The 25,537-nt window shown below is 59.4% G+C and overlaps 2 protein-coding genes across 3 annotated transcripts in view; one reads left to right on the forward strand and one right to left on the reverse strand.

Moving 5' to 3' along the window:
* The first annotated feature begins 879 nt into the window (after positions 1-879).
* On the forward strand, positions 880-23,888 carry DEGS2 (delta 4-desaturase, sphingolipid 2). Of its 2 annotated transcripts, none has more exons than XM_030804313.1 (3): positions 880-920; positions 17,566-18,308; positions 20,973-21,464. In XM_030804313.1, the coding sequence occupies exons 2-3, from the start codon at positions 17,592-17,594 to the stop codon at positions 21,117-21,119; spliced, it is 864 nt and encodes a 287-aa protein (XP_030660173.1). In that variant the 5' UTR covers positions 880-920; positions 17,566-17,591; the 3' UTR covers positions 21,120-21,464. The 2 variants fall into 2 exon arrangements, with proteins under 2 accessions (XP_030660173.1, XP_003275424.1); XM_003275376.4 differs by lacking the exon at positions 880-920 and adding an exon at positions 7,542-7,720 and having other exon boundaries at positions 20,973-23,888.
* EVL (Enah/Vasp-like) overlaps positions 23,617-25,537 on the reverse strand; it is an 80,310-nt gene continuing 78,389 nt past the window's right edge. Inside the window, 1 exon segment of the mRNA XM_030804312.1 lies at positions 23,617-24,154. Within this exon segment, the coding sequence (XP_030660172.1) occupies positions 24,117-24,154 (38 nt within the window). The 3' untranslated portion in view covers positions 23,617-24,116.

Below are 25,537 nucleotides of genomic sequence, written 5' to 3' on the forward strand. Positions count from 1 at the left end.
AGGTGGGGGTGTGTGTTGGGGCAGGGGTGTGTTGGGGTGGGGGTGCGTGTGTTGAGGTGGGGTGTGTTGGGTCAGGTGTGTGTTGGGGCATGTGTGTGTGGGGGATTAGGTGTGCGTGCGTTGGATGTGTGTGTTGGGGTGGGTGTATGTGGGGGGGCGGGATGTGTGTGTTGGGTGCGTGTGTGTGGGGGCGTGTGTGTGTGTGTGTTGGGGGCATGTGGAGGGCGGGGTGTGTGTTGGGGGTGTGTATGTGTTGGTGTGTGTGTGTTGGGGGCGGGTGTGTGTGTTGGAGCGGGCGGGTCTGTGGGGGCGGGTGTGTGTGGGGGGGAGACTGCCCTGTCTGCGACCAGTGTTTGCCTCCCCCTTTCCTTTTTCTTTTTGTTCTCTTTTTTTTTTTTGAGACGGAGTCTCGCTCTGTCACCCAGGCTGGAGCGCAGTGGCGCGATATCCGCTCACTGCAACCTCTGCCTCCTGGGTTCACGCCATTCTCCTGCCTCAGCCTCCCGAGTAGCTGGGACCACAGGCGCCCGCCACCACGCCCGGCTAATTTTTGGTACTTTTAGTAGAGACGGGGTTTCACCGTGTTAGCCAGGAGGGTCTTGATCCCCTGACCTCGTGATCCGCCCGCCCGCCTCGGCCTCTCAAAGTGCTGGGATTACAGGAGTGAGCCACGGCGGCCGGACTTCCTTCTTTTTTAACCAAAGCCTGTTAGAATGGCTTGAATCTCGAGGTGGGTAACATTTTTCCTTTTGATTTTTGTTCCCCATATTATCTTTTCAGTGTTTATCAGATAAAGTCCTGCTGACCCCTCATGGCCCTGTCCTTAGGTGGCGTCTTACCCGACCTCCGAGGGCTCTGGAGCCGTTGGGAGAGAATAACCCTGTCGGTATTTTTGAGGCTGCTTTGAGCGCAGCCCCCCGGTAAGCTCCGGTGCTCAGGGAGACCCACGCGGCATCACTGGCACATTTCATGCTCCCGAAGCCACTGGCGACCTCCTCCAGGGTCTCAGGCAGGGCAGGGATAGAGTGCTGTGTTCTTCTATGAAACATTGTGCCCCTGGTCCTGAGGGTAGGGCGCCTCCTGCCCACTAGGTCCCTGTGGGGGCGGGGGTCCTCACACTGAGCTCCTGAGAGTGAAGAGCAGCCTCCCTCACTCCCCCGGGCAGGCTCCCCCCACTCCCCCGGGCAGCCTCCCCCACTCCCCTGGGTAGGCTCCCCCCACTCCCCTAGACAGGCTCCCCCGACTCCCCCAGATAGGCTCCCCCGACTCTCCCCGACAGGCTTCCCCCACTCCCCCAGACAGGCTCCCCCCACTCCCCCAGAAGGCTCCCCCCACTCCCCAGACAGGCTCCCCCCACTCCCCTAGACAGGCTCCCCCGACTCCCCCAGATAGGTTCCCCCCACTCTCCCGGACAGGCTTCCCCCACTCCCCGAGACAGGCTTCCCCCACTCCCCCAGACAGGCTCCCCCCACTCCCCCAGACAGGCTCCCCCCACTCTCCTGGGCAGGCTCCCCCTACTGTCCCAGGCAGGCTCCCCCGACTCTCCGGGCAGGCTCCCCCATTCCCCTCCGGGGCAGCCTCCCCCCACCCCACTTCAGGGGGCCTCCCTCGCTCCGCAGCCTCCCCCCACTCTTTGAGGCAGTCTCCCCCAATTCCCCCAGGCAGCCTGAAAAGCCCCCCAAGCAGTAGCTCTGTTTGCCCCCACTTAGCAGGGCCGCCTGCGGGGCACCCCCAAACACTAGGAGGAAGTCCCTCCCGTGGCTCCCTTTGGAGGAGCCTTGGGGAACCTGGCCAGCCAGCCCGGAAGGAGGCAGGCACAGCTCAGATCAGAGCTCAGAGAACCCAGGTCCTGAGTTCGGAGCGGAGAGGCGTCCACAGCAGCAGCACCAGGCGGCGCAGGCTGCGGCACCCAGTCCGCGGTCGCCCGGTGGAACCAGTTACTGAGAGCAGCGCAGTGGCGCCTCACTCCACCCTGCTAGCTGCGCCGACTGCTTGAAATGCAGGTTTTATTATCAGGTGTAGTGAGGCCCACAAATCAGGGGATGTTGCAGTTGAAAAGATGGTTACTCACAGTTCCCAAGAGCAGGGGCTGCGCCACACGGCGCGAGTCGGGGACACACGGGCGAACGCTGGGGTCTGCTGAAGTCGGGGGAGGAGAGGGAAACGTGAGCAAGAACCTTTATTGGAGTTTCTGTGGGAAGAAACAGTCAAGGCAGGGTGAGCAGGCTTTGGACTGGCTGGTTTGAGTAATTTCAGGGCTCTGGGACAGAAGGGGCTGTCCGGAGTTGTCTGGTACCTGGCCCTGGTGTGATCAGGGCAGGGGAATATTGGCCCTGAGTGTGAAGACAGAGGAGGTAGTGGGCTGTGTGGGCTGTGGGCTGTGAGGTGGCCCTTGGCATCTGAGAAGGAATCTCTAGCCTAGGAGGGGCAGCCTCTCTGGGGTCAGCTAAGCCCCAGGACAACAAAGCATCAGACACAGAAAATAAAAATGTTCTGTGGGTAGCAGTAATTCATTTTTTATTACCACCCACCATTGCAGTATAAGGAGATAGCATAAGCGATTTATCCATTCTTCGTTTTTTGTTGTTGTTGGACATTGGAGTTACCTCCAGCTTTGGCTTTTACTAATAACGCTGCCAGGACTATTCTCGCACATGTATTTGGTGGCCACACATGTTCACTACTCTTGGTAGAGATCTTGGCATGTGCAGCTTTCATGGATATTACTGAAGAGTTTTCCAAAGTGATTAAGCCAAATTTTAATGTTGTTGGCACCCTTAAGCCTTTCGGTCTGAAGACTCATGCCTTCCTTCTGTCATTCATTCAGCAAATCATTATTTTATTATTACTATTGTTATTATTAGTTTTTGAGATGGAGTTTCACTCTTGTTGCCCAGGCTGGAGTGCAGTGGCGCGATTTTGGCTCACTGCAACCCCTACCTCCCGGGTACAAGTGATTCTCCTGCCTCAGCCTCCTGAGTAGATGGGATTACAGGTGCCCGCCACCATGCCCAGCTAATTTTTTGTATTTTTAGTAGAGACGGGGTTTCACCATGTTGGCCAGGCTGGTTTTGAACTCCTGGCCTCAAGCAATCCACCCGCCTCGGCCTCCCAATGTGCTAGGATCACAGGGGTGAATCACCGCCCCCAGCCCAGCAAATCATTATTAAGAGCAACTCTTTTGCCAGAAAATGTTCTAGGCATTGGTGATACCAGGGGTGATCTCCAGAGAACAGGGCATTCTAGGGGAGGCCCTGTTACAAAAGACAAGGACGGCTGGGTGTGGGGGCTCACACCTGGAATCCCAGCACTTTGGGAGGCTGAGGCAGGAAGAATACTTGAGCCCAGGAGTTCCAGACCAGCCTGGGGAACATGGAGGCTCAAGCCATCCTCCCCATCGCGCCTGGGACCACAGGCGTGAGCCACCACACCTGGCTAATTTTTGTATTTTTTTGTGGAGACAGGGTTTTGCCATGTTGCCCAGGCTGGTCTCAAACTCCTGGGCTCAAGTTAATCTGCCTACCTCAGCCTTCCAAAGTGCTGGGATTATGGGCATGAGCCACCTCGCCGGGCCACAAAACCCGGTCTCTACAAAAAAAACCCCAAAAGAACAAAAAGAAGCTGCGTGTGGTGGGCGCACCTATAGTCCCAGTTACTCAGGAGGCTGAGGTAGGAGGATCACCTGAGTCCAGGAGGCAGAGGTTGCAGTGAGCCGAGACTGCACCACTGCACCTCAGCCTGGATGACAGAGTGAGATCCTATCTCAAAAAAGTAATAATAAAATGAACAAGTAAATAAGTACCTGCTATAATAATTTACTTCCTATAGGGATAACCCCTAATTACATATAATTAAATTGTAATTATAATTTCAGTGAGATGATTTCTGTGAAGGAAACGAGGCTGGGTGGGGACCAATGTTGCCTCTCCTCCATCCTTTCCTAGCAGTCTGGCTAGGAGGCCGCTTGGATCCTGAAACTGTCCTCATGTCTCGATTCCTCCATGGGCTTCATTTCAATAGAGGGGTGTGGTTTTTATTTTTTTATTTTATTTTTTGAGACCGAGTTCGGCTCTTGTTGCCCAGGCTGGAGTGCAGTAGTGAAATCTCAGCTCACTGCAACCTCTGCCTCCCAGGTTCAAGTGATTCTCCTGCCTTGGCCTCCCAACTAGCTGGGATTACAGGCGTGTGCCACCACGCCTGGCTAATTTTTGTATTTTTAGTAGAGACAGGGTTTCATCATGTTGGCCAGGCTGGTTTCGAAGTCCTGACCTCAGGTCATCCACCTGCCTCAGCATCCCAAAGTGCTGGGATTACAGGCGTGAGCCACCTCGCCCGGCTCGGGTGTGGTTTTCAAAGAAGCACTTTTGAAATGTCTATCTCTAGTTTAGTCTCGGGGGCATTGCTCTCACTCCTCCATCGGGTCTGCTTTCCTCAACATCTGTTTGTCAGGCTCTGCTCCTTCTGGGTCGGTTGCCCTTTCATTCTGTGGCTTTCTTCCGGCGTGCGCTGTCTCTGGGTCATGTGCTGTGGGACTCCTTGCTGGCTCCTGGGAGGTGTGGGAGGGGCAGTGTGGAATGTCTTCTGGCCTGTTTTCTGCAAACACCGGGCAGTGGAGGCCTTTCTGCAGGGGGCAGCCAACACTGTCATTGAGGCTTTTGGGTGGAGGCCCACCCTGCTCCTGGCAGAGCACTCCGGCCAGGGGGCTTACAATCAGGGCCCTCTTGAGAGGTAACCAACACCCCACCCCTGCTGCTGCCTGGCCCGGGGAAATGGGGGTGTGGAGGGAGGCCAAGGGGCCACTGAAGAGTAGCTGGCCGTGGTGGGTTTCCTCTCAGTTTCCACTCCACAAGAGTCCCTGCTTTCCAATGCTGTGTGTGCATGTGTGCGTATACACTCCCAAACTTTATATTTAAAAGAAACTATATTTTGGCTGAGTGGGGTGGCTCATGCCTGTGATCCCAGCACTTTGAGAGGCCAAGCTGGGTGGATTCCTTGAGTCCAGGAGTTCAAGACCAGCCTGGTGATCTGCCTGCACTTCCCAAAGTGCTGGGATTACACACGTGAGCCACTGCACCTGGCCTAATAAACTTCATTTTATTTTATTTTTTATTTATTTATTTTTTTTGAGACGCAGTCTCGCTCTGTCGCCCAGGCTGGAGTGCAATGGTGCGATCTCAGCTCACTGTAACCTCTGCCTCCCAGGTTCAAGCAATTCTCCTGCCTCAGCCTCCTGACTAGCTGGGATTACAGGTGCCCGCCACCACGCCCAGCTAATTTTTGTATTTTTAGTAGAGATGGGGTTTCACTATGTTGGCCAGACTGGTCTCGAACTCCTGGGCTCAGGTGATCTGCCCACCTCGGCCTCCCAAAGTGCTGGGATTACAGGTGTGAGCCACCGCGCCCGGCCATAAACTTTATTTTTAAGAACAGCTTTATATTTACAGAAAAACTGTGATGATAGTTTAGAAAGTTCACATATATGCCACACCCAGTTTCCTTTATTTTAATATCTTATGATAATATGGTGCATTTGTTGCCTTTGATGGACCAATATTGATACACTATGATTAACGATGGTCCAGCTTTACTAGGCTTTCCTTAGCTTTACCTAATGTCCTTTTTCTGCTCCAGGATCCCATTCAAGACACCACATTACAAACGAAAATGTATTTTCTGTCATTTCTGGGACCATGGACAGGGTGGGGAGGCAACGGTATGTGCTCCTGGCTCGTCAACACCGTGAAGCTGGGTTTCTGGCTCCCCAGGGACTTGGGGAGCACGTGGCAAGGGCATCAGACTTGATTTCATGCATCCTGGGTGTCTGTTCCATTCCCAGGCCTTCTTCAGCGTGTCCTCTGACTTGTCCCCTCTCTGGCCTCGGTTTCCTCATCTGGAAAATGAGGGCCTTGGTGAGTTTCCTCTGGATAGGCGGTGGCCTGGGGCAGAGGGAACTGGCAGGCTTGGTGTTGTCCTGAGGGTGGAGCTGGGGCTCAGGGCGGCAGATCTCACGGAGTTCAACACAGGGGCGAAGGCTCTGATTTTGGAAGCTTTTTAATTCAAAGGTCAGGGGCCAGAGTCCTGCTCCAGCCTTGCTGTTAATTCCTCTGTGCCTCAGGCAAGGCGCTCCTCATCTCTGGGCCTCAGTCTCCTGATCTGTAAAGTGATGGCTGGTGGGATGGCTTCTGAGGACCCTTCTGGCTGGGAACAGAGCAGGCTGCCCTGGGAGCAATGAGTCTTCTCCCAAGGGTGCAAGCTGGGCCGGGAGGCCTGCTGGGTGTGGCAAGGGTGATGGCCATGGTGGCACTGTGGGTCCCCCTGCTGATGGAAAATCTGGCCTCTATGTCCACCTTTCCCATGGCTAATTCAGGGGATGGTGGCTGGCGGCTGCAGGACACCCATGCCTTCCTTCCTGGCTCACTCAGGACTGCCTTTGGTCCTGAGCTAAGGAAGGCCTGCCAAGTGTACCAAACCCTGGGCCATGGACTTCCATGGGACACACAGAAGCGCGCCCTCACTGTGTCGAGCCTGTGGCAGCTCTGGCTGATGTGTCAGTCAGCTCCCAGGCAGCTGCCAGTGGAGGCCAGGCTCTGGCCCACAGGCACAGCAGGTCCACCCTCCAAAGCTCCAAGGGAGTGGGAGAAGGAACAGAGGCATCACTGAGAAGATGAAGACGAGGGGCCCTGTGCCCTTACCTCCCCAAAACCAGACTTTCCATTTGAGAACATTCAGGTTCTTCCTTGTTTCCGAGCCTTTGCATCTGCTGTTCCCCCTACCACCAATGCCTTTCCCTTTTCTAGCTGTTGAACTCCTACCCACCCCTCAAGACCCAATGCAAAAGTCCCTTCTACTGGATCCTAGCTGCTTCAGGGCCTACCTGTGTCATGGCACGTATCACCCTGAATCATAACAGCCACTTCTGTACCTGTGTCCCCATCCAGACCTCAAGTTCCCTGAAGGCAGGAGTGGGTCTGACTCATCCCTGTGAGGTTGCTGCAGACGCATTATCTCCCCTTTGCATTACTGGTGAAAGGGGCGGGTGGAGGAAGGGAGGATTGCTGCACGGACGTTTCCTCAGCGCCTGTTTACTGGCACCGTCGCATCCATTCCACGCCGATCCTCCGCAGTCCTTCTATCCTGCCAGCAGCTCCTCCGTGGGGCAGGGGCGGCGCGAGCCACAGGGGCGTGCCCGCGAGCGGGTCGGGGCTGCGGAGAGAACGGGCCGGGGTAAAAACCCGACGGCTGCCCGCGGGTGGGCGGGGCGCGCAGAGCCAGTGGGAGGCCGCGGTGGCAGCAGTCGCCCCTGCGCATCGAGGGACCCAGGGACTCGCGTAGATGGCGCGCGGCCACCTCGGTCCTGCCGGGGAGCCCCATTTCCAACCGAGGCAACTGAGGTTCCCAAAGCGCCAGCTACCTGCCGCGGTCTGGAGGGCGCCGGGGCCCGGAGGGCGCCGGGGCACGGCCGCCCCGCCCAGCCAGAGGTGCCCCGCCCCAAGCCTGGCGCACCTGGCCCCGCCCCGCCGGGACCCCGCCCCCGCCCCCGCCCCCGCCCTGATCAGAGCTGGTTCCGCGCCGTCGCCGCCGCGACAGGTGCAGCAGAGCCCAGCCGGCCGCGCTCCGAACGGCGCCTCCCGCCCCACCATGGGCAACAGCGCGAGCCGCAGCGACTTCGAGTGGGTCTACACCGACCAGCCGCACACGCAGCGGCGCAAGGAGATACTGGGTGAGCGCAGCGCGGGGCTCCCGTCGGGTGGGGACCGCCCCGTGGGCCCGTCTTGGAGTCGCGTCGTGGGGTCGAGCCCAGACGGGCCGCTCCAGCTCTGGCCCAAATTCCAGCGGGCGCTCCGCCATTGCCGCTCCCCTCCCCGGGGTCCCCGGCCGGCTCCCCGAGGGTCCCCCACCCTGGCCGGGTCTGAAACTCCCCGGGACCTGAGGATTCCGAGGACCCCAGTACGGGTCCGAGCGCGCGGGAGCGCGTCTCAGCTGTTCCTCGCGGGCCGCGGGACGCGAGCCACCCCCGGGGCCGGGGCCGGGTTCTGGGATGCTGGGACGCGAGGGAGCAGGGGCGGCCCCGGGACGCGCTACGAGGCGCACTCACTCCCTGGCGCGGAGGCAGCTTGCGGGGCCGCGGCGCCTCCACCCGCAGCCACTGGGCGCCTGCTGCGCTCAGAGCCCCTGGGTCCCGCGGCCACGGGCGCCCCAGGCTGGAGTTCAGGGCGAATGAGCGCCGGGAAGGGAGCAAACGCTAATGAGAGGCGCGCGTGTTTTCTTTGAAAAAAGCAAAGATTGTACTAAAGAATCCGTCTATTCTGGCATGTCGCTTATTACGTGGTGGCTGTTTTCCTTGTCGCTTCGTGTCCTCTGCGAGGAGGGCATTTACACACTCGGAGTCACTCTCGTTCATGCCAGAGGCCCCATCCAACCCACAAGCAAGGTGGCCCCGGTGAGTCGTCCTTGGCCTGGGTTAAGGGGCCTGGAGAGTGGCTTTTGCCAGATGCACCAAATAGCCACAGGCTGAGACAGGCCCGCCCCTCCCGCTCCCATGTGGGAGGCACCCCTGCCTAAGTCAGCACCGCGCGTTGGCACACTTTGTAATCTTCAGTTAGATCGGGGAAACAATACTGTTTCATTGTGGCTTTAATTTGCACTTATTTGATGGATGGTTTCACATTTTAATCGGGCGTTTTATTTAATTAATTAATTAATTTAGAGACAGTATCGCGATCTCGGCTGACTGCGATCCCCACCTCCCAGGTTCAAGCGATTCTCCAGCCTCAGCCTTCTGAGTAGCTGGGATTACAGGCACCTGCCACCACACCTGGCTAATTTTTGTATTTGTAATAGAGATGGGGTTTCACCATGTTGGCTAGGCGTGATCTCAGCTCACTGCAACCTCTGCCCCCTGGGCTCAACTCATCCTCCTGCCTCAGCCTCCTGAGTAGTTGAGACTACAGGTGTGTACCACTATGCCCGGCTATTTTTTTGTATTTTTACTAGAGACAGGGTCTTGCCATGTTGCCTAGGCTGGTCTCAAACTTCTGAGCTCGAGGGATCCACCCATCTCAGCCTCCCAAAGTGTTGGGACTACAGGCATGAGCCATGAGCCACCATGCCTGGCCTGAACAACTTTTTTTTTTTTTTTTTTTTTGAGATGAAGTCTTGCTCTGTTGCCCAGGCTGGAGTGCAGTGGTGCGATCTCCACTCACTGCAACCTCCGCCTCCCAGGTTCAAGAGATTCTCCTTGATTGTCCTCAGCTTTCTGAGTAGCTGGGATTACAGGCACCTGCCACCACACTCGGCTAATTTTTGTATTTGTAGTAGAGATGGGGTTTCACCATGTTGGCTAGGCTGGTCTCAAACTCCTGACCTCAGGTGATTCACCCGCCTCTGCCTCCCAAACTGTTGGGATTACAGGTGTGAGCCACTGCGCCCAGCCAATTTTTTCTTTCTTCCTTTTTTAATCCCACGGCAGCATACTGAGATACCATGACTTTTAAATGTTTGAAACCCAAGATACATTGGGTGGCTAGCCTGTGACTGCATCCCGGGGTAGCTGGGGCCTCAGGAGCTGGAAGCCTCTACGTGGATTTGTGACTGCTGTGGTTTCTCCTGGGAGGTGAGCTGCAGCCCAGCACCGTCTAGTCCCGGCAGTGGTAGCTGCCTCCCGTTTGCTGTGGAACTCCTGGGTTTGCTGTGGAACTCCTGGGTAGGGCGGGGAGGAACCTTGGGGGTCATCTGACCCTCCCTCACTGCTCATCATGTGAACAGGGTAGGTGTCCTGGCTACTGCCCCTCAGCAGGTCTGAGGCGGGGCTGAGGCTGCAGCAGGGGCCTCCTTCACCCTGTTTGCGTTTCTGTCCCCTCCCCTGGCTATCCCCAGCTTCCCTTCACAGGACTCATTGGGTATCTGGCCCCATGTGGAAAAGGCAAGAGGCACATGGCAGCCAGTGTCCTGGTCCTTAGGAGCTTGTATCCATAGAATAGGAGCTGGGCCTACCCCAGGGCCACCTGGAGGGACCCAGATGCTCTGGGCTGTGGCCTCACTTTCCCAATCTGCAAAACGGGCAGTCATCCTATCAGGCAGAGTAGGTGTGAGGATGAGATGATACCTCAGCTGGGAAGGTGCCCGGAGTGGTACCTGGCCCTCCAGGACACGGGGAAGGAGCTCTCTCTAAAGAGGGAAGCCACAGGCCCTGGAACCAATCCAGGAGGCTTTCTGGAGGGAGTGGCTACGAAGGTTGAAAGACTTGGAAGAGGGAGAGGCACCTGGGGCCAGGGCTTGGGGAGCACAAGTCCTCAGGGCGGGCTCTCCAGCTTGGCCCACGCTCCTTTTCCTGCGGGGAGGAAGCAGGGGCTTCCTTTCCACCTGTTGTTTGCAGCTAATAAACTTGGAATGTGCCATTCCCTCCCTCCCCGGCACTGGCACAAGCTGTTCCCCAGGTGAATGTCCCTCCTCCCTGCTCTGCCAGGCTCTCTCTTGCTTAGCCTTGCTTGCTCAGTTCAGTCCCACCTCCTGCAGAAAGCCCCTCCACTGCTCCCAGACCTGGCCCAGCTGGATGGGGACCCTCCTCTGGGTTCCCCTCCATGGCTCCAAGCCCTCTGGGCTCTGGGCTCTTTGGGGCACAGTTCAAGAGCTTGGCTGTGGAGCTGAACTCCTGGCAATGACCCTGACACCCACTTATTAGCCACGGGTGAGTCTGTAAACAGATGAAGGAGTTGGGGCCTGGGCAAATTAAAAGGGGTTAATAAATCATACCTTCCTAATGGGGTTGTTGTGCAGATTAAATGAGGTGATATGTAAAGTACTTATTATTCCAGGACTCGATGAGTATCAGCTGCGATGATAATGATTCATGTCTCAGAGAGAGACCTGGCAAGGCCTGTCGTTTCCCTAAGGAAGAGGAATACTCTCTGCTTCCTCCATGCCTATGCTCTTCCCAGTCCTTGGAGAAATGCTCTGTGTAACTGCCAGCATCTCTTTATAGAAGAGGCAGGAGTGAGGCTCAGAGAGGGGAAGCAACTTGCCCGGGAACACACAGGCCAGGCTGGTGCTCAGGCAGCCTCCTGCCCCACCCAGCTGGCTCCTGCAGCCTATGCCAAGCTCCTGGGTGCCCAGGGATGTTCAATAAAGATCATAATCTGACAGAATCCAGGAAGTCCTTGCAAAGAGCTGGCTCCACGAGCTCTGTGGGTTGGGGCCAAAGTCCATCTCCAGCTCCCACCTGGGAGGGGGACATGCTCCCCAGAACATAACTTCTTAAGAAAGTGGGGTCTCCTAGCCCAGGGCTGAGGCTCCCTGGCCTGAAAGGGCAGGACTGGAGCCAGCGAGACTGGCCCCATCAGAGACCCAGCCAGGCGTGGCTGGTGGATTAAGAGGCAAGCTCTGGGTTTGTTTTTTTTTTTTTGAAAATGAATAGCTTTGTAATTTTGTTTGTTTTTAAATTATGAAAGCAGGGCACACATGGTAATACAAAAATTCAAATAAAGAAAAACAAAAGAGAAAATCCCGGAAGCGAGACTGCTGGCCGTTGCTGGATTATTTGCTTCAGAAAGGCCGGGGCTGGGGCTCTGTCAGTGGTAACTGGTAAAATCCAGGACCAAACTGCCAGAGCCACAAGGGGAACTTGGGGCTCCATCTCCCAGCCACAGAGCTGCCCTGTTGCAGGGTAGCCCCATCTCTGTAACGTACGGGGGCCTGCCTGCTCCCAGACCTTCAGTATGTATTTGTCACTGGCAATGAAGGGCAGGTTTAGTGAGCAGCTGGTGAGAAGGTAGGCACTTGCCACACTTTCCAGATCCAACTAGGTCCCAGGGTGCCTCCCACACTGGACAGGGTCAGGCTTGTCTCTTGGCACAAAACCTCAGGTGGCAGGGATGGAAGCTGTGGGTTGGTGGGTTCCCAGAGCATTAGGCCAGGGCAGGGAGGAAGAAGTTTAGGAAGGAGGGAATTAGGAGGGCTTTGCTGCCTTTGTGGGGAGAGGCTTGTCCCAGGTGGGGTTACTCAGCTGTGGATGGGTGGAGGAAAGGCCACGTTGTATGGAAGCATTTCCTGCTGTGGCCACTAGGTGGCATCATCAACCCTGAGCAGCTTTGTGGTGGAACAGGGAGCTGGGAAGCAGGTGGCGGCAGAGGTGGAATATTGGAGTGATGATGGGCAGTGACAAGGGGCACCTCCCATGTGGCCAGTGAGTGACTGTCATATGATGGTATTTGGCCTCCCTGGGAAGGTGACAGAGCAGGTCTCCCTAGATGTTGCCAGAGCCAGGGCTTGGGGGCTCATTGGGGCCCATTGTGCAAGTGATAAGAGGCCCCTTTGCTTTTGGGAGCCCTGCTGGGGACAAGACAAAAGTGACTTTATTGCCAGCCAGTCAGGAGGGGCAGGGGTGGAGTGGCCTGCGACTGGGAGTAGGGGTCTGACGTGGCATGGGCCCTGTCTCTGCCACTCTTGGAGGCAAGGGCACAGCAGGCCTGGCTGCCTGTTTCTGATGCAGTCCCTCTGCTCAAGCCTGGCTCAGCAGACTTGTCAGGAGAATTTCTGGGCAAAAGGTGTAACCCATCAGAGTCGCACCAGGGTGATGCAACTGTCCTGTGGGTGCAGGGGGCTTTGGGCTGGCCTTCCTTCAGCAGGCCCTGCCTCCAGCTCTGCCCTCTGGAATTTTATGAGTGAGCCTGCTAACTGGTATAAGTGTGCAGATCTGCTGGTGCCAGACGTTTCACACCTTGGCACCTGCTGCCCCTTCTTCCCCATGGGCCCCTAGGGAAGACCCCACCTCCATGTGCTCATGGCCACAGAGGCTGTCAGAGCAGATGCCTTACAGATGGAGACTGAGGAGACAGGTCCAGAGAGGGACAGGGGCTTGCCCAAAGGCACACAGGAGTCTCACTGAGCCTGATCGATGATTTTTTTTTTTTTTTTTGAGATGCTTTGTTGCCAGGCCGGAGTCCAGTGGTGCAATTTTGGCTCACTGCAACCTCTGCCTCCCGGGTTCAAGCAATTCTCCTGCCTCAGCCTCCCAAGTAGCTGGGACTACAGGTGCACGCCACCTTGTCCAGCTAAGTTTTGTAGTTTTAGTAGAGACGGGGTTTCACCATGTTGGCCAGGCTGGTTTTTAACTCCTGACCTCAGGTGATCTGCCCATCTTGGCCTCCCAAAGTGCTGGGATTACAGGTGTGAGCCACTGCACCCAGCCCTGATCCAGGATTTTCTCCGGGTGCTTTGTGGCAGTGTAGCCAAGCACTAGATTGGTGTTGATGGAGTCCGAGTCCACATCAGGGCCTTGCTCACCATTGTGCAGGCCTGGAGTCAGGGATCCTGAGTTCAAGTCTTGGCTCTGTCAGCCTTGCTGCACCTTGGTGGGCCCTTCTTTGTGCGTCCCTGGACCTCAGACCCTTTCTTTCTGTGTCCTGCCTGGACAGGGTGACTTCTAGCAACAGCTGTTGTTCATGGCCACCTGCCCAGTTGCCTCCTGCCTCACCTGGGGCCACTGCTGGAAACTATCTGTGTGGGTCTGTGTATCTTGGTTCCAGGCGGCTGTGCACGTCGGGCTCTGTGCCGCCTCATGGAGCAGAGAGCCCTCAAGGTACATGTGTTGCCCAGCTACTCCTGCCATCCAGGCTGGAGGTCTGGAAGGGCAGAGTCACACCTGAGGTCAGCTGAGTGCCCATAGCAGGACAGAGCTCCCAGGCTGGGCCAGGTTTGGGTGTCTAGCCAGAGCCCATGCAGGCCTGCAGTTCCTCATGGGGCTGCCAGGGAGCTGTGTCTCTCCCTGTCCTTCTCTGCCTTGGGCTTTCCCTCTCTCTTGTGGCCCAGAGAAGATGGGGCCCAAGGCCATGGAACCCATTAACTCCCACTCCCCAGCCCCACCCATTCTCCCTGTCCCCCTTTCTTTGAGGCCCTGGAAGAGGCCCTGTATTAGTCAGTGTTCTCCAGAGAGACAGAACTGATAGGATGTATCTATGTATCTATCTATCTCATCTATTATATCTATCTATCTATCTATCTATCATCTGTTTTTGCGATTACTGTCGCCCAGGCTGGAGTGCAGTGGTGCAATTGTGGCTCACTACAGCCCTGAACTCCTGGGCTCCAGCGATCTTCCCACCTCAGCCTCCCAAGTAGCTGGGACCACAGGCACACACCACCACACCTGGCTGATTTTTAAACTTTTTGCGTAATAAGGCCTTGCTATATTGCCCAGGCTGATCCTGACCTCCTGGGCTCAAGGAAACCTCCTGCCTCAGCCTTCCAAAGTGCTGGGATTACAGTGTAAGCCACCATGTCCGGATCGATCTATCTCTCTCTCTCTCTCTCTCTCTCTCATCTGTCTATCTAATCTATCTACCTACCTACCTACCTATCTAGCTTTCCTCTCTCCCTCCCTCCCCTCCCTCCTTTCGTTTTCCTTTCCCTTTTCCTTCCCTTCCCTTTCCTTTCCTTCTGTCCATTCAAAGAGGGGATTTATTAGGGGAATTGGCTCATGTGATTATGGAGGCTGTAAAGTCCCATGACAGACTGTCTGCAAGCTGGAGACCCAGGGGTGGCAGTAGGGGTAGCATGGTTCAGTCTGAGTCTGAGGGCCTCAGAACCAGGGAACTCAATGGTGGAACCCTCAGTATGCTATTGAAGGCCTGAAAGCAGGCAGAGGGTGGAGGGTGCTGGTGTAGTTCCTGGAGTCCAAAGGCTGGAGTTTTGATATCCAAGGACTAGAGAAGCGTGTGTTGCAGCTCAAAGAGAGGGAAGCGGTGGGAGGAGAGAGGGATGGGAGGAGAGAGGGAGGGAAAGACAGGAGGGAAACCTTTGCCTCTGCCTTTTTGTTCTATCGGGACCCTAGCTGACTGGATGGTGCTGGCCCACATTGAGGGCGGGCCTTCCTCACTCAGTCCATTTACCTTCTGCCAGTCTGGAAACACCTTGACAGACACCCAGAAATAATGCTCCATAGCTCTCGAGGAGTTCCTGAATCCCCTTGGCACCCAGCTCCAGTGCCCCTTGCCTTCTCCATGATGCCCACCCTGACATCTCCATGACGTCCACCCTGGCATCTCCTTCCCGTCCTGCCATCCTCTGGTGCCTTCCTGTCGCCCTCCCTGCCCCATACCCTAGGCGGACCCACCCTCGCTACCTCATCTCACCCTCGCCTTGCCTCGGGCTGTGCCAGAACGGCTCCTGCTGAGACGCCATGACCTGGCTAAGTCCAGGGACACCTGCTGTCTCTTCTTGCCCCTGAACCTCTGTGACCCCTGGCAGCTGACCACCTCCAAGCCCTGGCTTGTTACTACTCCATCCTGACCGCACCCAGGGTGACCTCAGCCATGACCCTCTCCTGCACATCCAGTCTGCATGGTGTGGTCCCGAGTGTTCCTGGCATGTCCCCACTCCCACTCCCCCAGGGACCTGGGTGCTCTGGAGCTGAAGATGGTAGATCTTTGCAATCTTTGCAAAAAGTGTGGGTGGTTTTCTCCTGGCAAGGAGTCAGTCAACTGACCTTGGGTGGGTGCAGAGTAGACCCACTCCTAAGACAGGGCATCCGGGGGGCCCACTGGAGGCTGGGGTGTTCAGTGAGGCCTTTCTGCCCAGTGGGTTGGGACTCCCAGCCTATGCCACCTCTGGAACTCCTTGGGTGCAAAGCTCCAGCAGCTGCTGTTTTCAGAACTGTCATCGGGCTCCTGCTCTAGCAAAGCTTCTCTGGGCCTCAGGCCTTTGGCAGGAGCCCCCTGTACCTGCAGTGTGGGTGTCTCGGGCTCCCTGAGTGCCATTCTCTGCTCGTTCAGCTCCTTGGGGGTCCCTCAGCCACATGCTGCAGTCCAGCAGGTGCCTGCAGGCAGGTGAGGTGACCTGGGGCTCCCTGCATCTGTTCCCTCCTTGAGTCGCGCCCTGCGTTGCCCGTGCTCAGCTGCCTCGTGCACTGCTCAGTTTTTAGTTACTTCCAGTTGGTGGCTCCCAAGCCTGCAAGCTTCGGGCCTGCTCTTGTTGAAACAAGCCAGGGCCAGGCCATCGCCCCAAGACCAGCTTTTACTCTTAGATCAGATCACTTCCTTTAATGACAATAGTACTAGCTTGTGCCTACTGAGCGCTGGCACCCCCAGGGCTCAGACTATCGTGCTGGCCTCTCCACAGCCTGACGGGCATAGAGGAATGGCATCCCCATTTCCCAGATGGGAAGATGCAGGCTGGTGGGTCCCCTGCTAGCCAGGTGGTGGCTGGGGTTGGGCCCCTGAGGCTTGCTGGGACCTGCCTGCACTAGGCCTCTTGCCAGATACGCCATACTGGAAACAGCCCAGAGTCTATTCAGAGGGGACTTAGGGGCATGCCTGTTGGATGGGCCAGCCCAGTGGCTGTTTCTGGGGTCCCAGTGGCTCTGGAGGCCCCAGCACACCCACGGGAGACAGGACCAGCTCATAGCTGGGGCTGGGTGAGGGGCTGGCAGGGTGGGCGCTGCTGTCCTTCTGTGTGCAGGTTTCTCCTCTCTCTGGTGGTCCACAGTGGAGCCCCTGAGGGAAGGCTGGGGCTAGGAGGGGCAGCTGAGTCCTAGGAGGTGCTGAGGAAAGCGGGAAGGGCACGGGGCTCCCTGAAAGTGGGCCACACAGGGCATGGGGAGGGACCCCGAGGGCGCACCACACAGGCGGGACTTCGTATCCTTGCTCAGCAGATGGGGAAAGTGAGGCCCATTCTCCAAGGTCAGGGCTGCCAGGCTCTGTCATGGCTCTCGCCTCTGAGGGGTGCAGGAGTGGCTGATGCTTGCCTGCACCCAAGAGCTGGAGGCCTGGGCTGGCCCTCCCCAGAGCTCCTGCTTGTGACTCACCTGGCACAGGTGTGGCCTGCCCCTCCCCCTTGCCCCAAGGTTTGGTCTCCTTCCAAGGGGAAGCAGTGGCTGGTTGTCTGTGGAATAGGGGGTGGGGGGAGGGTTGGGGTGGGAGTGGGGCTGGAACTGGCCGGGTGGGTTGGCTACTGCCCTGGGGGCAGGGGCATCCCTGGGTAAGAGGGAGGCAGTGGGCAGTGGTGCCTTCAGACCTGCGGTCTCAGCCTACATCCAGACACACAAAGGAGACTTTGCATGCGACTTCCTTGGCCCTGCGCCTGGGCCAGAGCCTTCCTGAGTGGGAGCTGCCAGCAGGTCCTCCTTGCCCTGCCTGACAGGAGACATTGCTTCCCTGCCTGGAAGCACTTTGCTGCGGGCACTGGGCCCCCACCTTCTGGCTGAGGCCCCCCGTGTGCTTGAGCACACAGCACTGAGGCACAGCCTCTGAATCGTCCCCGCTGGCCCAGACCTGCTGGGTGGGAACAAGCTGGGATGAGGCCTGGCTCGGGGAGCAGCAGGGCCCACCTGCCCGTGTGGGCCACATGTGCCCCTGCTGGAGTTCTGCCCTCTGAGTCTGGCGAGATGAGGCTCGGCCAGGGTGGGGGCCAGCGGGCCCTCGAGGGACAGGGCCTGTGTGCATGGTCAAAGGGACCAGCGAGGTTTGCTGGCCACTCCCACCTTCTCACCCCTCGGCCACTGCTGTAGGAGCGGAGGAGGATGGGGTGCAGCCCCACTGAGCAGGGCCTCACACCTCCCTGTTTTCCTTGCAGCCAAGTACCCGGCCATCAAGGCCCTGATGCGGCCGGATCCGCGCCTCAAGTGGGCGGTGCTGGCGCTGGTGCTGGTGCAGCTGCTGGCCTGCTGGCTGGTGCGAGCGCTGGCCTGGCGCTGGCTGCTGTTCTGGGCCTACGCCTTTGGAGGCTGCATGAACCACTCGCTGACGCTGGCCATCCACGACATCTCGCACAACGCAGCCTTTGGCACGGGCTGTGCGGCGCGCAACCGCTGGCTGGCCGTGTTCGCTAATCTGCCCGTGGGTGTGCCCTACGCCGCCTCCTTCAAGAAGTACCACGTGGACCACCACCGCTACCTGGGTGGCGATGGGCTGGACGTGGACGTGCCCACGCGTCTGGAGGGCTGGTTCTTCTGCACACCCGCCCGCAAACTGCTCTGGCTGGTGCTGCAGCCCTTCTTCTACTCGCTGCGGCCGCTCTGCGTCCACCCCAAGGCCGTGACCCGCATGGAGGTGCTCAACACGCTGGTGCAGCTGGCGGCCGACGTGGCCATCTTTGCCCTCTGGGGGCTCAAGCCCATGGTCTACCTGCTGGCCAGCTCCTTCCTGGGCCTGGGCCTGCACCCCATCTCGGGCCACTTCGTGGCCGAGCACTACATGTTCCTCAAGGGCCACGAGACCTACTCCTATTATGGGCCCCTCAACTGGATCACTTTCAATGCGGGATACCACGTGGAGCACCATGACTTCCCCAGCATCCCGGGCTACAGCCTGCCGCTGGTACGTGGCTGGGGTGGCAGGGCTGCGGCAGGGCAGGGCTGCACAGCCATCGGAGGAGGTGGGGGCCCTGGAAGGGCCTTGGGCCATGCCCAGCAGCCTCTCCGTCTTTGTGCTGGTCATGGCATGGCCACTTGCACTTGTCCCCAGGGCAGGAGGAAAGGAAACACAACACAGGCGAGTCCTCTGCTGGAGGCTGAAGCAAATTCAGGGAGGTACGGTCTGAGAGGCATTTCACAGTCCAGGCTGCTTGAAGCCTCCATGATACTGACGGGGTGTCTTCCTTGAAGCGGGGCGGCATTAGCAACACTGCAGGGGAAGCACCATCCTTTCCGTCTGCAGGCTCTTTTCCTGCTCATTCCTTGTCATTGCCCTGTGACCCTCCAAGGGCCAGAGAGGACAGGGTGGGCCTTGCAAAGGCTTGGGCAGAGCTGATGGGGAGTGGAAGCCCCAGGTATGGGCACCTCTGCCTTAGGCGACTGGGAGCTGGAGAATTTCTGAATGAGAAAGGAGGAAGGGGAAGGGGGAGGAGGAGCCGTCCCTCAGCCATTGCCAGCTTGCGCCTTGGTAGCCTCTGACTGCCTGGAAAGAGCTGGTTACCTGTGGCAAAGGGGGCGGGAGGAGGTGGCACTGGGGAGGTGTTCGGGCGCCTGAGCGCACGCCTGTGTGCACCGGGGTGTGCACGCCTCTGTGTGAGCACGTTTGCCCTGTGATTATGTGTGGGTGCCTGCCCATGTGCGCAGGTATTTGCATGTGTGCCTGGGCGTGTGCACACATCTGCGTGTGGTTATGTGTGAGCGCTTACCTGGTTGTGCAGGTGTTTGTGCACACGTCCCTGTATGCGTGTGTGTGCACCCTGGCCTGTGTGACTCTGGAATCCCTCAGACTGAATTCCAAGCCTGGGCCGTGGCCTGTGCCCTCCATTCCGGCTGGCAGTACCAAGGCGGTGGTCGGCACCAGGGACCATCTTACTTGAACCTCATCACAGCCCAGGAGGCAGCTGCCTCCTCATCCATTATCCCTGTTGCATAGATAAGAAGGCAGAGGCACAGGGGGAGAGGTGCCCGCCTCAGGAGGTGACGGGGCAGAGGGGAGAGGCGCCCGCCTCAGGAGGTGACGGGGTGTGGAGGGGAGAGGTGCCCACCTCAGGAGGTGACGGGGCAGAGGGGAGAGGCGCCCGCCTCAGGAGGTGACGGGGTGTGGAGGGGAGAGGCGCCCCCCTCAGGAGGTGACGGGGCGGAAGGCAGAGGTGCCCACCTCAGGAGGTGATGGGGGGAGGGGGAGAGGTGCCCGCCTCAGGAGGTGATGGGGGGAGGGGGAGAGATGCCCGCCTCAGGAGGTGATGGGGGGAGGGGAGGTGCCCGCCTCAGGAGGTGAGGGGAGGGGGAGAGGTGCCCGCCTCAGGAGGTGAGGGGGGAGGGGAGAGGTGCCCGCCTCAGGAGGTGACGGGGGGAGGGGGAGGTGCCCGCCTCAGGAGGTGACGGGGGGAGGGGGAGAGGTGCCCGCCTCAGGAGGTGAGGGGGGGGAGAGGTGCCCGCCAGGCCGCCTCAGGAGGTGATGGGGGAGGGGAGAGGTGCCCGCCTCAGGAGGTGATGGGAGGGGGAGAGGTGCCGCCTCAGGAGGTGATGGGAGGGGGAGAGGTGCCCGCCTCAGGAGGTGATGGGAGGGGGAGAGGTGCCCGCCTCAGGAGGTGATGGGGGGAGGGGGAGAGGTGCCCGCCTCAGGAGGTGGCAGAGCAAGAATCCAGACCCAAGTTGGCAGAGAGCCTGCTGTGAGCCACGAGCCTTTACCTCTCCTGAGCAAAGTGAGAGGCTCTGGGTGCCTGGTGCTGGCCTCTGCTGTCCTGGTTTTGTGGCCAGGCTCCCTGCATCCTGAGAGCATCCTTAGGAGGTGACAGGGTGAAGAGGGGGCAGGAAGGGCATCCCTGTGATGGGAGCTGGGCCAAGGCTGCATGCTGTTGAGCAGTGGGGCGGCGCGGTGGTGGTGCAGTTGCGGGCGCTGAAGCTGGGAGCACTTCCTGGAGGAAGTGGGTGGGGGTGTCTGTGTAGAGCAAAGGCTGGAGGGGACAGCAGGTGCTCAAGAGGCCCTTGGAACGTGACAAGCAGTGAGGCTGGCTGAGGCCGAGGTTGGCAGGTCACAAGGCTGAGATGCATGGGTGTGACACTGTGGCCTGGCAGGACTCAGGTGGGCACTCGGCACTGTGCAGGCGCTGCGGGAGAACCCCCCGAGGGCCCACCACCCCAGCAGTGGGGTCTGCCGGGTCAGAAGGCGGGGTGGGCCGAGTGGAGTGGTGCAATGAATTCTGCAACTACTACTTGGGGCAGGCGCTCCGAGCTGAGCCCGTGGGTGCCTCTGCCACAGTGTCCTGGGCGCAGCTCAGGCCACCAGGCCCTCCAGCAGCCAGCGCCAGCCTTCCGGGCACCCAGGAAGTGGTGGGTGGCAGGGAGGACCAGAGGAGTGGCCTTGTGTTTGGCCAAGCTGGACATGGGCACCCCAGAGGCGACAGTGTGTGTACATTATGTACACCCGTGTGTGCGCGCACGCAAACACGTTCGTACATGAATATGCGTGTGCATGCCCACCGCGTGTGCTCAGGTGTCTGCGTGTGTGCTTGTGGGTGCGGCCCCAAGGAGAACCAGCCCCTGAGCCACGCCCTCCTCTCTACAGGTGCGGAAGATCGCGCCCGAGTACTACGACCACCTGCCGCAGCACCACTCCTGGGTGAAGGTGCTCTGGGATTTTGTGTTTGAGGACTCCCTGGGGCCCTACGCCAGGGTGAAGCGGGTGTACAGGCTGGCAAAGGACGGCCTGTGAGCCTGGGCTGCCTCCTGGTGGTGGCCATTGTCCCCCACTGGCCCCTCGGCCTCGCACCCCAGCACTGAGAAGCTGCATTTCCTTCCTGTGCTCTGCACTGCTGCCCTTGTCCCCGAGGAGGGTCCCGCGCAGCCACACCTGGCGACATCAGTGTGGGCTGCAGGGCTCCGTCTGCACATGGACCTGCCCTGGACCTTGAGTGTGGCCCTCCCTTTCTGGGCCTCCCCGGGTGAGGCCTGGCCCTGCCCCACCATGACCTGGGTGCTCTGAGCCCACGGTTCCCAAGGAGCTGACTTCTCTGGGGTGCCTGTGCCCTACATTAAACCCGGCGTTTGTTTCACAGCCCATGGATTGTGCTTCTGAGGGGGTGGTCTGGGCTTGAGCCTGGCCCCAGGGAATGGGGCGCTGGGCCGCCCCGATGGGTGGAGCTTGAGGCCTGAGTACCGCTTCCTCCAGGCCAGGCCCAGATCCTGCCGTGCACTCCTGGCTCTTTGTGGGACGGTGGCTGCTGCTGGGCAGTGCTCCCCGAGGGCCTGCCACTGTGGTGTGCGCACACACTGAAGCGTGGACAGCAGAAAGCTCACTTTGATCATCTGTGTGGCCCCAAATCCCTCCTAGCAGCCCAGGGATCCCACTGCTCCCTTGCCTGGCTGAGCCACGCAGAGGCTGGCTCCCCCATCCCCCCGAGGCCACACCACCTGCCTCGTCCCCACCCCTTGGGCCTGCTCACCTCCTGCTCTCCGTATGCCCTCCCGCAGCAGGGTGCATCCCTGAGCCCAGAGAGGGTCTGTCCCCCACACCAGCTCGGAGGAGGGGCTGGAGGAGCTCTACCCAGATCTGGCACCCAAGCCCGGGGGCTGGCCGGGCAGGTGACTGTCCTGGTGAGCCACAGCTCAGAGGGATGCAGGCCGGGCAGCGTCCTGGGAGTCTGTGTGACGTGGGACATGTGTCGGTCCTTTCTACAGAAGGGCTGAGGGTGCAGCTGGGACCTAGGAGGTTGTCTTCTCCTGGAGGTCAGGGCTGGGTTGGGGTGGGGTGGGTCCTGATGTCCCAGAGGTGGGCAGGCAGCAGGAGGGGTGCCTGAGCGAGGCCCTCCCCGCCAGAGAGGGATGGAGTGTGCCCACTGCAAGCCAGCAGTGGATGCAGCTCCCACCACCGCCTTGGGGAAGGCGGCCTCAGCCTCCAGGACTTGACTTAGGAATGGGGACTGAGGCTACAGTCAGGGCTTGAAGGCCTCTCCATGAATGGGGTGCCAGGGGCTGTCCCTGCTGACCTGGGAGATGCAGGTCTCCCTCTATACCTGGGAGCGGCCCCGCACAGTGCTGGCCTCCCATGTCCCCGAGTGGGCAGCCTGCTGAGTGGCACAGGGAAGAGGCCTGAGCCCAGGACTTGTTCTGCAAAGGAAGTGCTGCTGGGCCTGGCACCAGGACTTTGAGCCGGCCGGCCCCTCCCTGTGCACACAGGCCCGCCCACAGGCTGAGGGGAACCCAGAGCACCCGCTCCTCCTGCTGTGCCTGAGGGGGCGCCTCGTCCAGCACACTTTTCTGCAGACAGCGCAGAGGGGCATGTCCAGGCCTCACCCACAAACCGAAGGCCGGGCCCAGGGTTGGAGGGTGGCTCCGAAGACAGTCCTTAGAGCTCTCCTGGGGAGACTACAGGACTCCTGGCCTGGGGGGCGCCAGGGAAGCAGGAGAGGGAAGCTCTGAGCTGTGGTCTGCAGGCCCTGGGTTAAAAGTGCCACCAGACCTAGGCGAAGCCAGAGAGCAGAGCCTCCTAAGGGGCAGAGCAGTCATATTCCTGTTGCTAGGGCTGCCGGGAAGCCCAAGGATGTGCAGTGTGCTAGGAGCCGGCCCTTGAGATCAGATCAGCCACTGGGTCCGCGCAGGCCAGTGCTGGCTCCCTCGGGGGCTGCTGGGCACACTGCTCTGTGGCTGTGGGAGGTCATGTGGGAGAACTGGGGGCATGAATGGTCACAGGATCTCAAGGCCTGCCTGTTGGTGGCCCTGGTTCCTTGAAGCTGAGGGTCAGAGCCTCTGTCTCTGGCTGCTGCCTCAGGACAGGGGCTTGGGACAGCCCATTGCAGGCCAGGTGGTCCTCCCAGGAGACTTTGTGGGGCCGAGGAGAAGGCAAAGCTGCCTTGCATTTGCCTGGTGCCTGCTGAGACCCAAGTCCATCCCTCCCGTGAACAGGACGCTCGCAGGGCCCTGCCCGTCAGAATGCACACGGAGTCCTGTGAGGTTCGGGGGTGTGGGCCGCACTTAAGGACCATCTTCCTGGGGATCCCTTAGGGAGTTCCCCACAGGCAGGACCTGAGGCCCAGCCCCAGGACACCACCTCACCCTCCCGGGGCCTGGGAACGTTCCGAGCCCAGCTTCCTGTTGAAGACCGCCATCTTGCTCCTACGGCTCCTGGTCACCGTGGTCCCGGGCCCTTCTCTGAAAAGGGGGATCCCCAGCCCGGAGCGTGATGGACCAATGCGAAGGCCTGAGCCCGAGGGTGCGGACAGTAAACCGTTTATTACTGTGTGGACACAGACACCGTGGTGCATGACAGACAGTTTCAACACCATGAGCGCTGGGGACGGAGCTGTGCCTGGACAGCTCTGCGGTGCGTGGTGGCGCCACGCCGGGCCGGCTGTCACTGCCAGCTGAGGCGCTAACAGCGTCACCTGGGAGAAAACCTGGAAACCGTCTAATGAAGCAGGTGACTTAGGGGTGTCTCTCTAGAAACCCAAAGAAATGTACCTTAAATAAGCAAATATAAAACACAGAAAAGACGAGCAGACCTGGTGTTCTGTGTCAGGTAGAATCTAAAAAAACCCGGGAGTTGCACTTGGTTTCCTCACTGTCATGTGTGATCACAGGTCAGGACGTTTCACAGCAGCGCGCCCAGGCTCCTGTGCGTGCTCTGGTGCACTGGAGTCTGGGGCTGGCTGGGCTCCTGGCTGTCCTCTGTCGCCGGATGGGCTCGACGAATCAGTGCAGCAAGGCCGGCCCCTTACGTGGTGCTGATCCCACTCAGCTCCTGCCTGATGGCTGCGGGACAGGTGGTGGCTCAGGTGCAGCCATGACCAGTACAGCCCGGCTCCTCATGAGGGTCCCACACCCCTGGCATGGAACTGCCTGGTATCTGCCCCTGCTCCATCTCCTGGGAGCCCCACCCAGGCTTTGGCACAGACCTCTGGGGTGATGACCAAAGGCTTTGGGTCTCATCGCCATTCCTTCTGCAGCGGCCCCTGCTGCCACTGCCCTACTAGGGGAGGACCTGGCGTGGGGACAGAGGCCGGTGCCCTGCCTGTGTGGCCTCACTGCTGCTGAGGAGTGCTGGGCACTGGAACCCTAGTGTGAGGAGCTGCTCTGTGTGGGGATGCAGGGTCTTTGTAGGCTCTGGACAGGTGGGTGTCCAGGTGCCGGGGGTGCAGGAGCCCTTCCCCCAACATAGTGGAGGCCGAGGCTCTGCCCTCCCAGCTCCTGCAGGGGTCAGCAGGAAATCTTGGCCCTGGGCCCCAGGGACTGCCCTGGCTCTGCCCACTCCTCAGGAGAGGCAGGGGCCTCTCTTGTCTTCTTGCCTCCCCGCCGGCTTCCTCACCACCCCAAGCTAGTGCTCCAACCCCCGGCCTCCCAAATTTGGGCCTTTCCCTCCTTCCTCTGGTATCTGTCCCCTCCTGAACTCCCCCTCCTCTATGTCAACTCAGGCCTCTCCCTGGATGGACCTTGTTGGGCCAACAGCCAGGAGAAGGTGCTGGGGGCTGCTTCTCAGAGCCCCTGGCATGGCCCATGCCTCCCCCCGGGCTCTCAGCCAGGGTGGGTTCCACCTGGGGCTGCACCCACAGCAGGTGGAGAGGCTGTGGTGGGCCCTGGGTTTCTGACCCAGCTATGCCTGGGGCCGGACGGCACCCAGCAGTAAGGTGGTGTGACCAGTTGGCTGGGTGCCTGCCTATCGCCCAGGCTGCCTCATTCCCCTCATTTGTTAACTCCTTATCTCCTCAGCCCAGGCCTTTGGGGGAACTGGACAAACAGGAACTGAGTGCTCTCTGCTCAAACAAGGGTGGGCCGGCTGGGGGAGGAGGCCTGGGTCTTTGGGCTCCCACCTGCCTCTTCCCTCTGCCATCAGCCTCCAACCCTGTGCGCTTATGGGACCCTTTTGTGCAGGTCACTGCGATGCCCTGGGGGCCAGACCCAGCTACACACCCAGGTGTCAGCCTTTATCACCCTGGTTGGGGAGGCAGGTGGGGAGCTGGCACTGGCTGCGCTGCACAGCTCTGTCCCTAGACTGAGCCTGCCCTGCCCAGACTCCCCCTTTTCCTCTGGCTGCAGATCTGAGCCAGAGCGCTCAAAGGCTCTGGTGGGAACCGGAAGGACGGATGTGATGCATTGAGACCCACCCTGCTCTGGAGCCAGAGGCTGCTCCCCGCCTGT

Source organism: Nomascus leucogenys, chromosome 22a (assembly GCF_006542625.1).
Source record: "Nomascus leucogenys isolate Asia chromosome 22a, Asia_NLE_v1, whole genome shotgun sequence".
Classification (NCBI taxonomy): domain Eukaryota; kingdom Metazoa; phylum Chordata; class Mammalia; order Primates; family Hylobatidae; genus Nomascus; species Nomascus leucogenys.

Coding starts and splice junctions, on each gene's coding strand:
- DEGS2 (XM_003275376.4), top strand. CDS start 7,639: ATGGGCAACAGCGCGAGCCGCAGCGACTTCGAGTGGGTCTACACCGAC. Junction 7,721..17,565: donor GCGGCGCAAGGAGATACTGG/GTGAGCGCAGCG, acceptor TTTTCCTTGCAG/CCAAGTACCCGGCCATCAAG. Junction 18,309..20,972: donor CGGGCTACAGCCTGCCGCTG/GTACGTGGCTGG, acceptor TCCTCTCTACAG/GTGCGGAAGATCGCGCCCGA.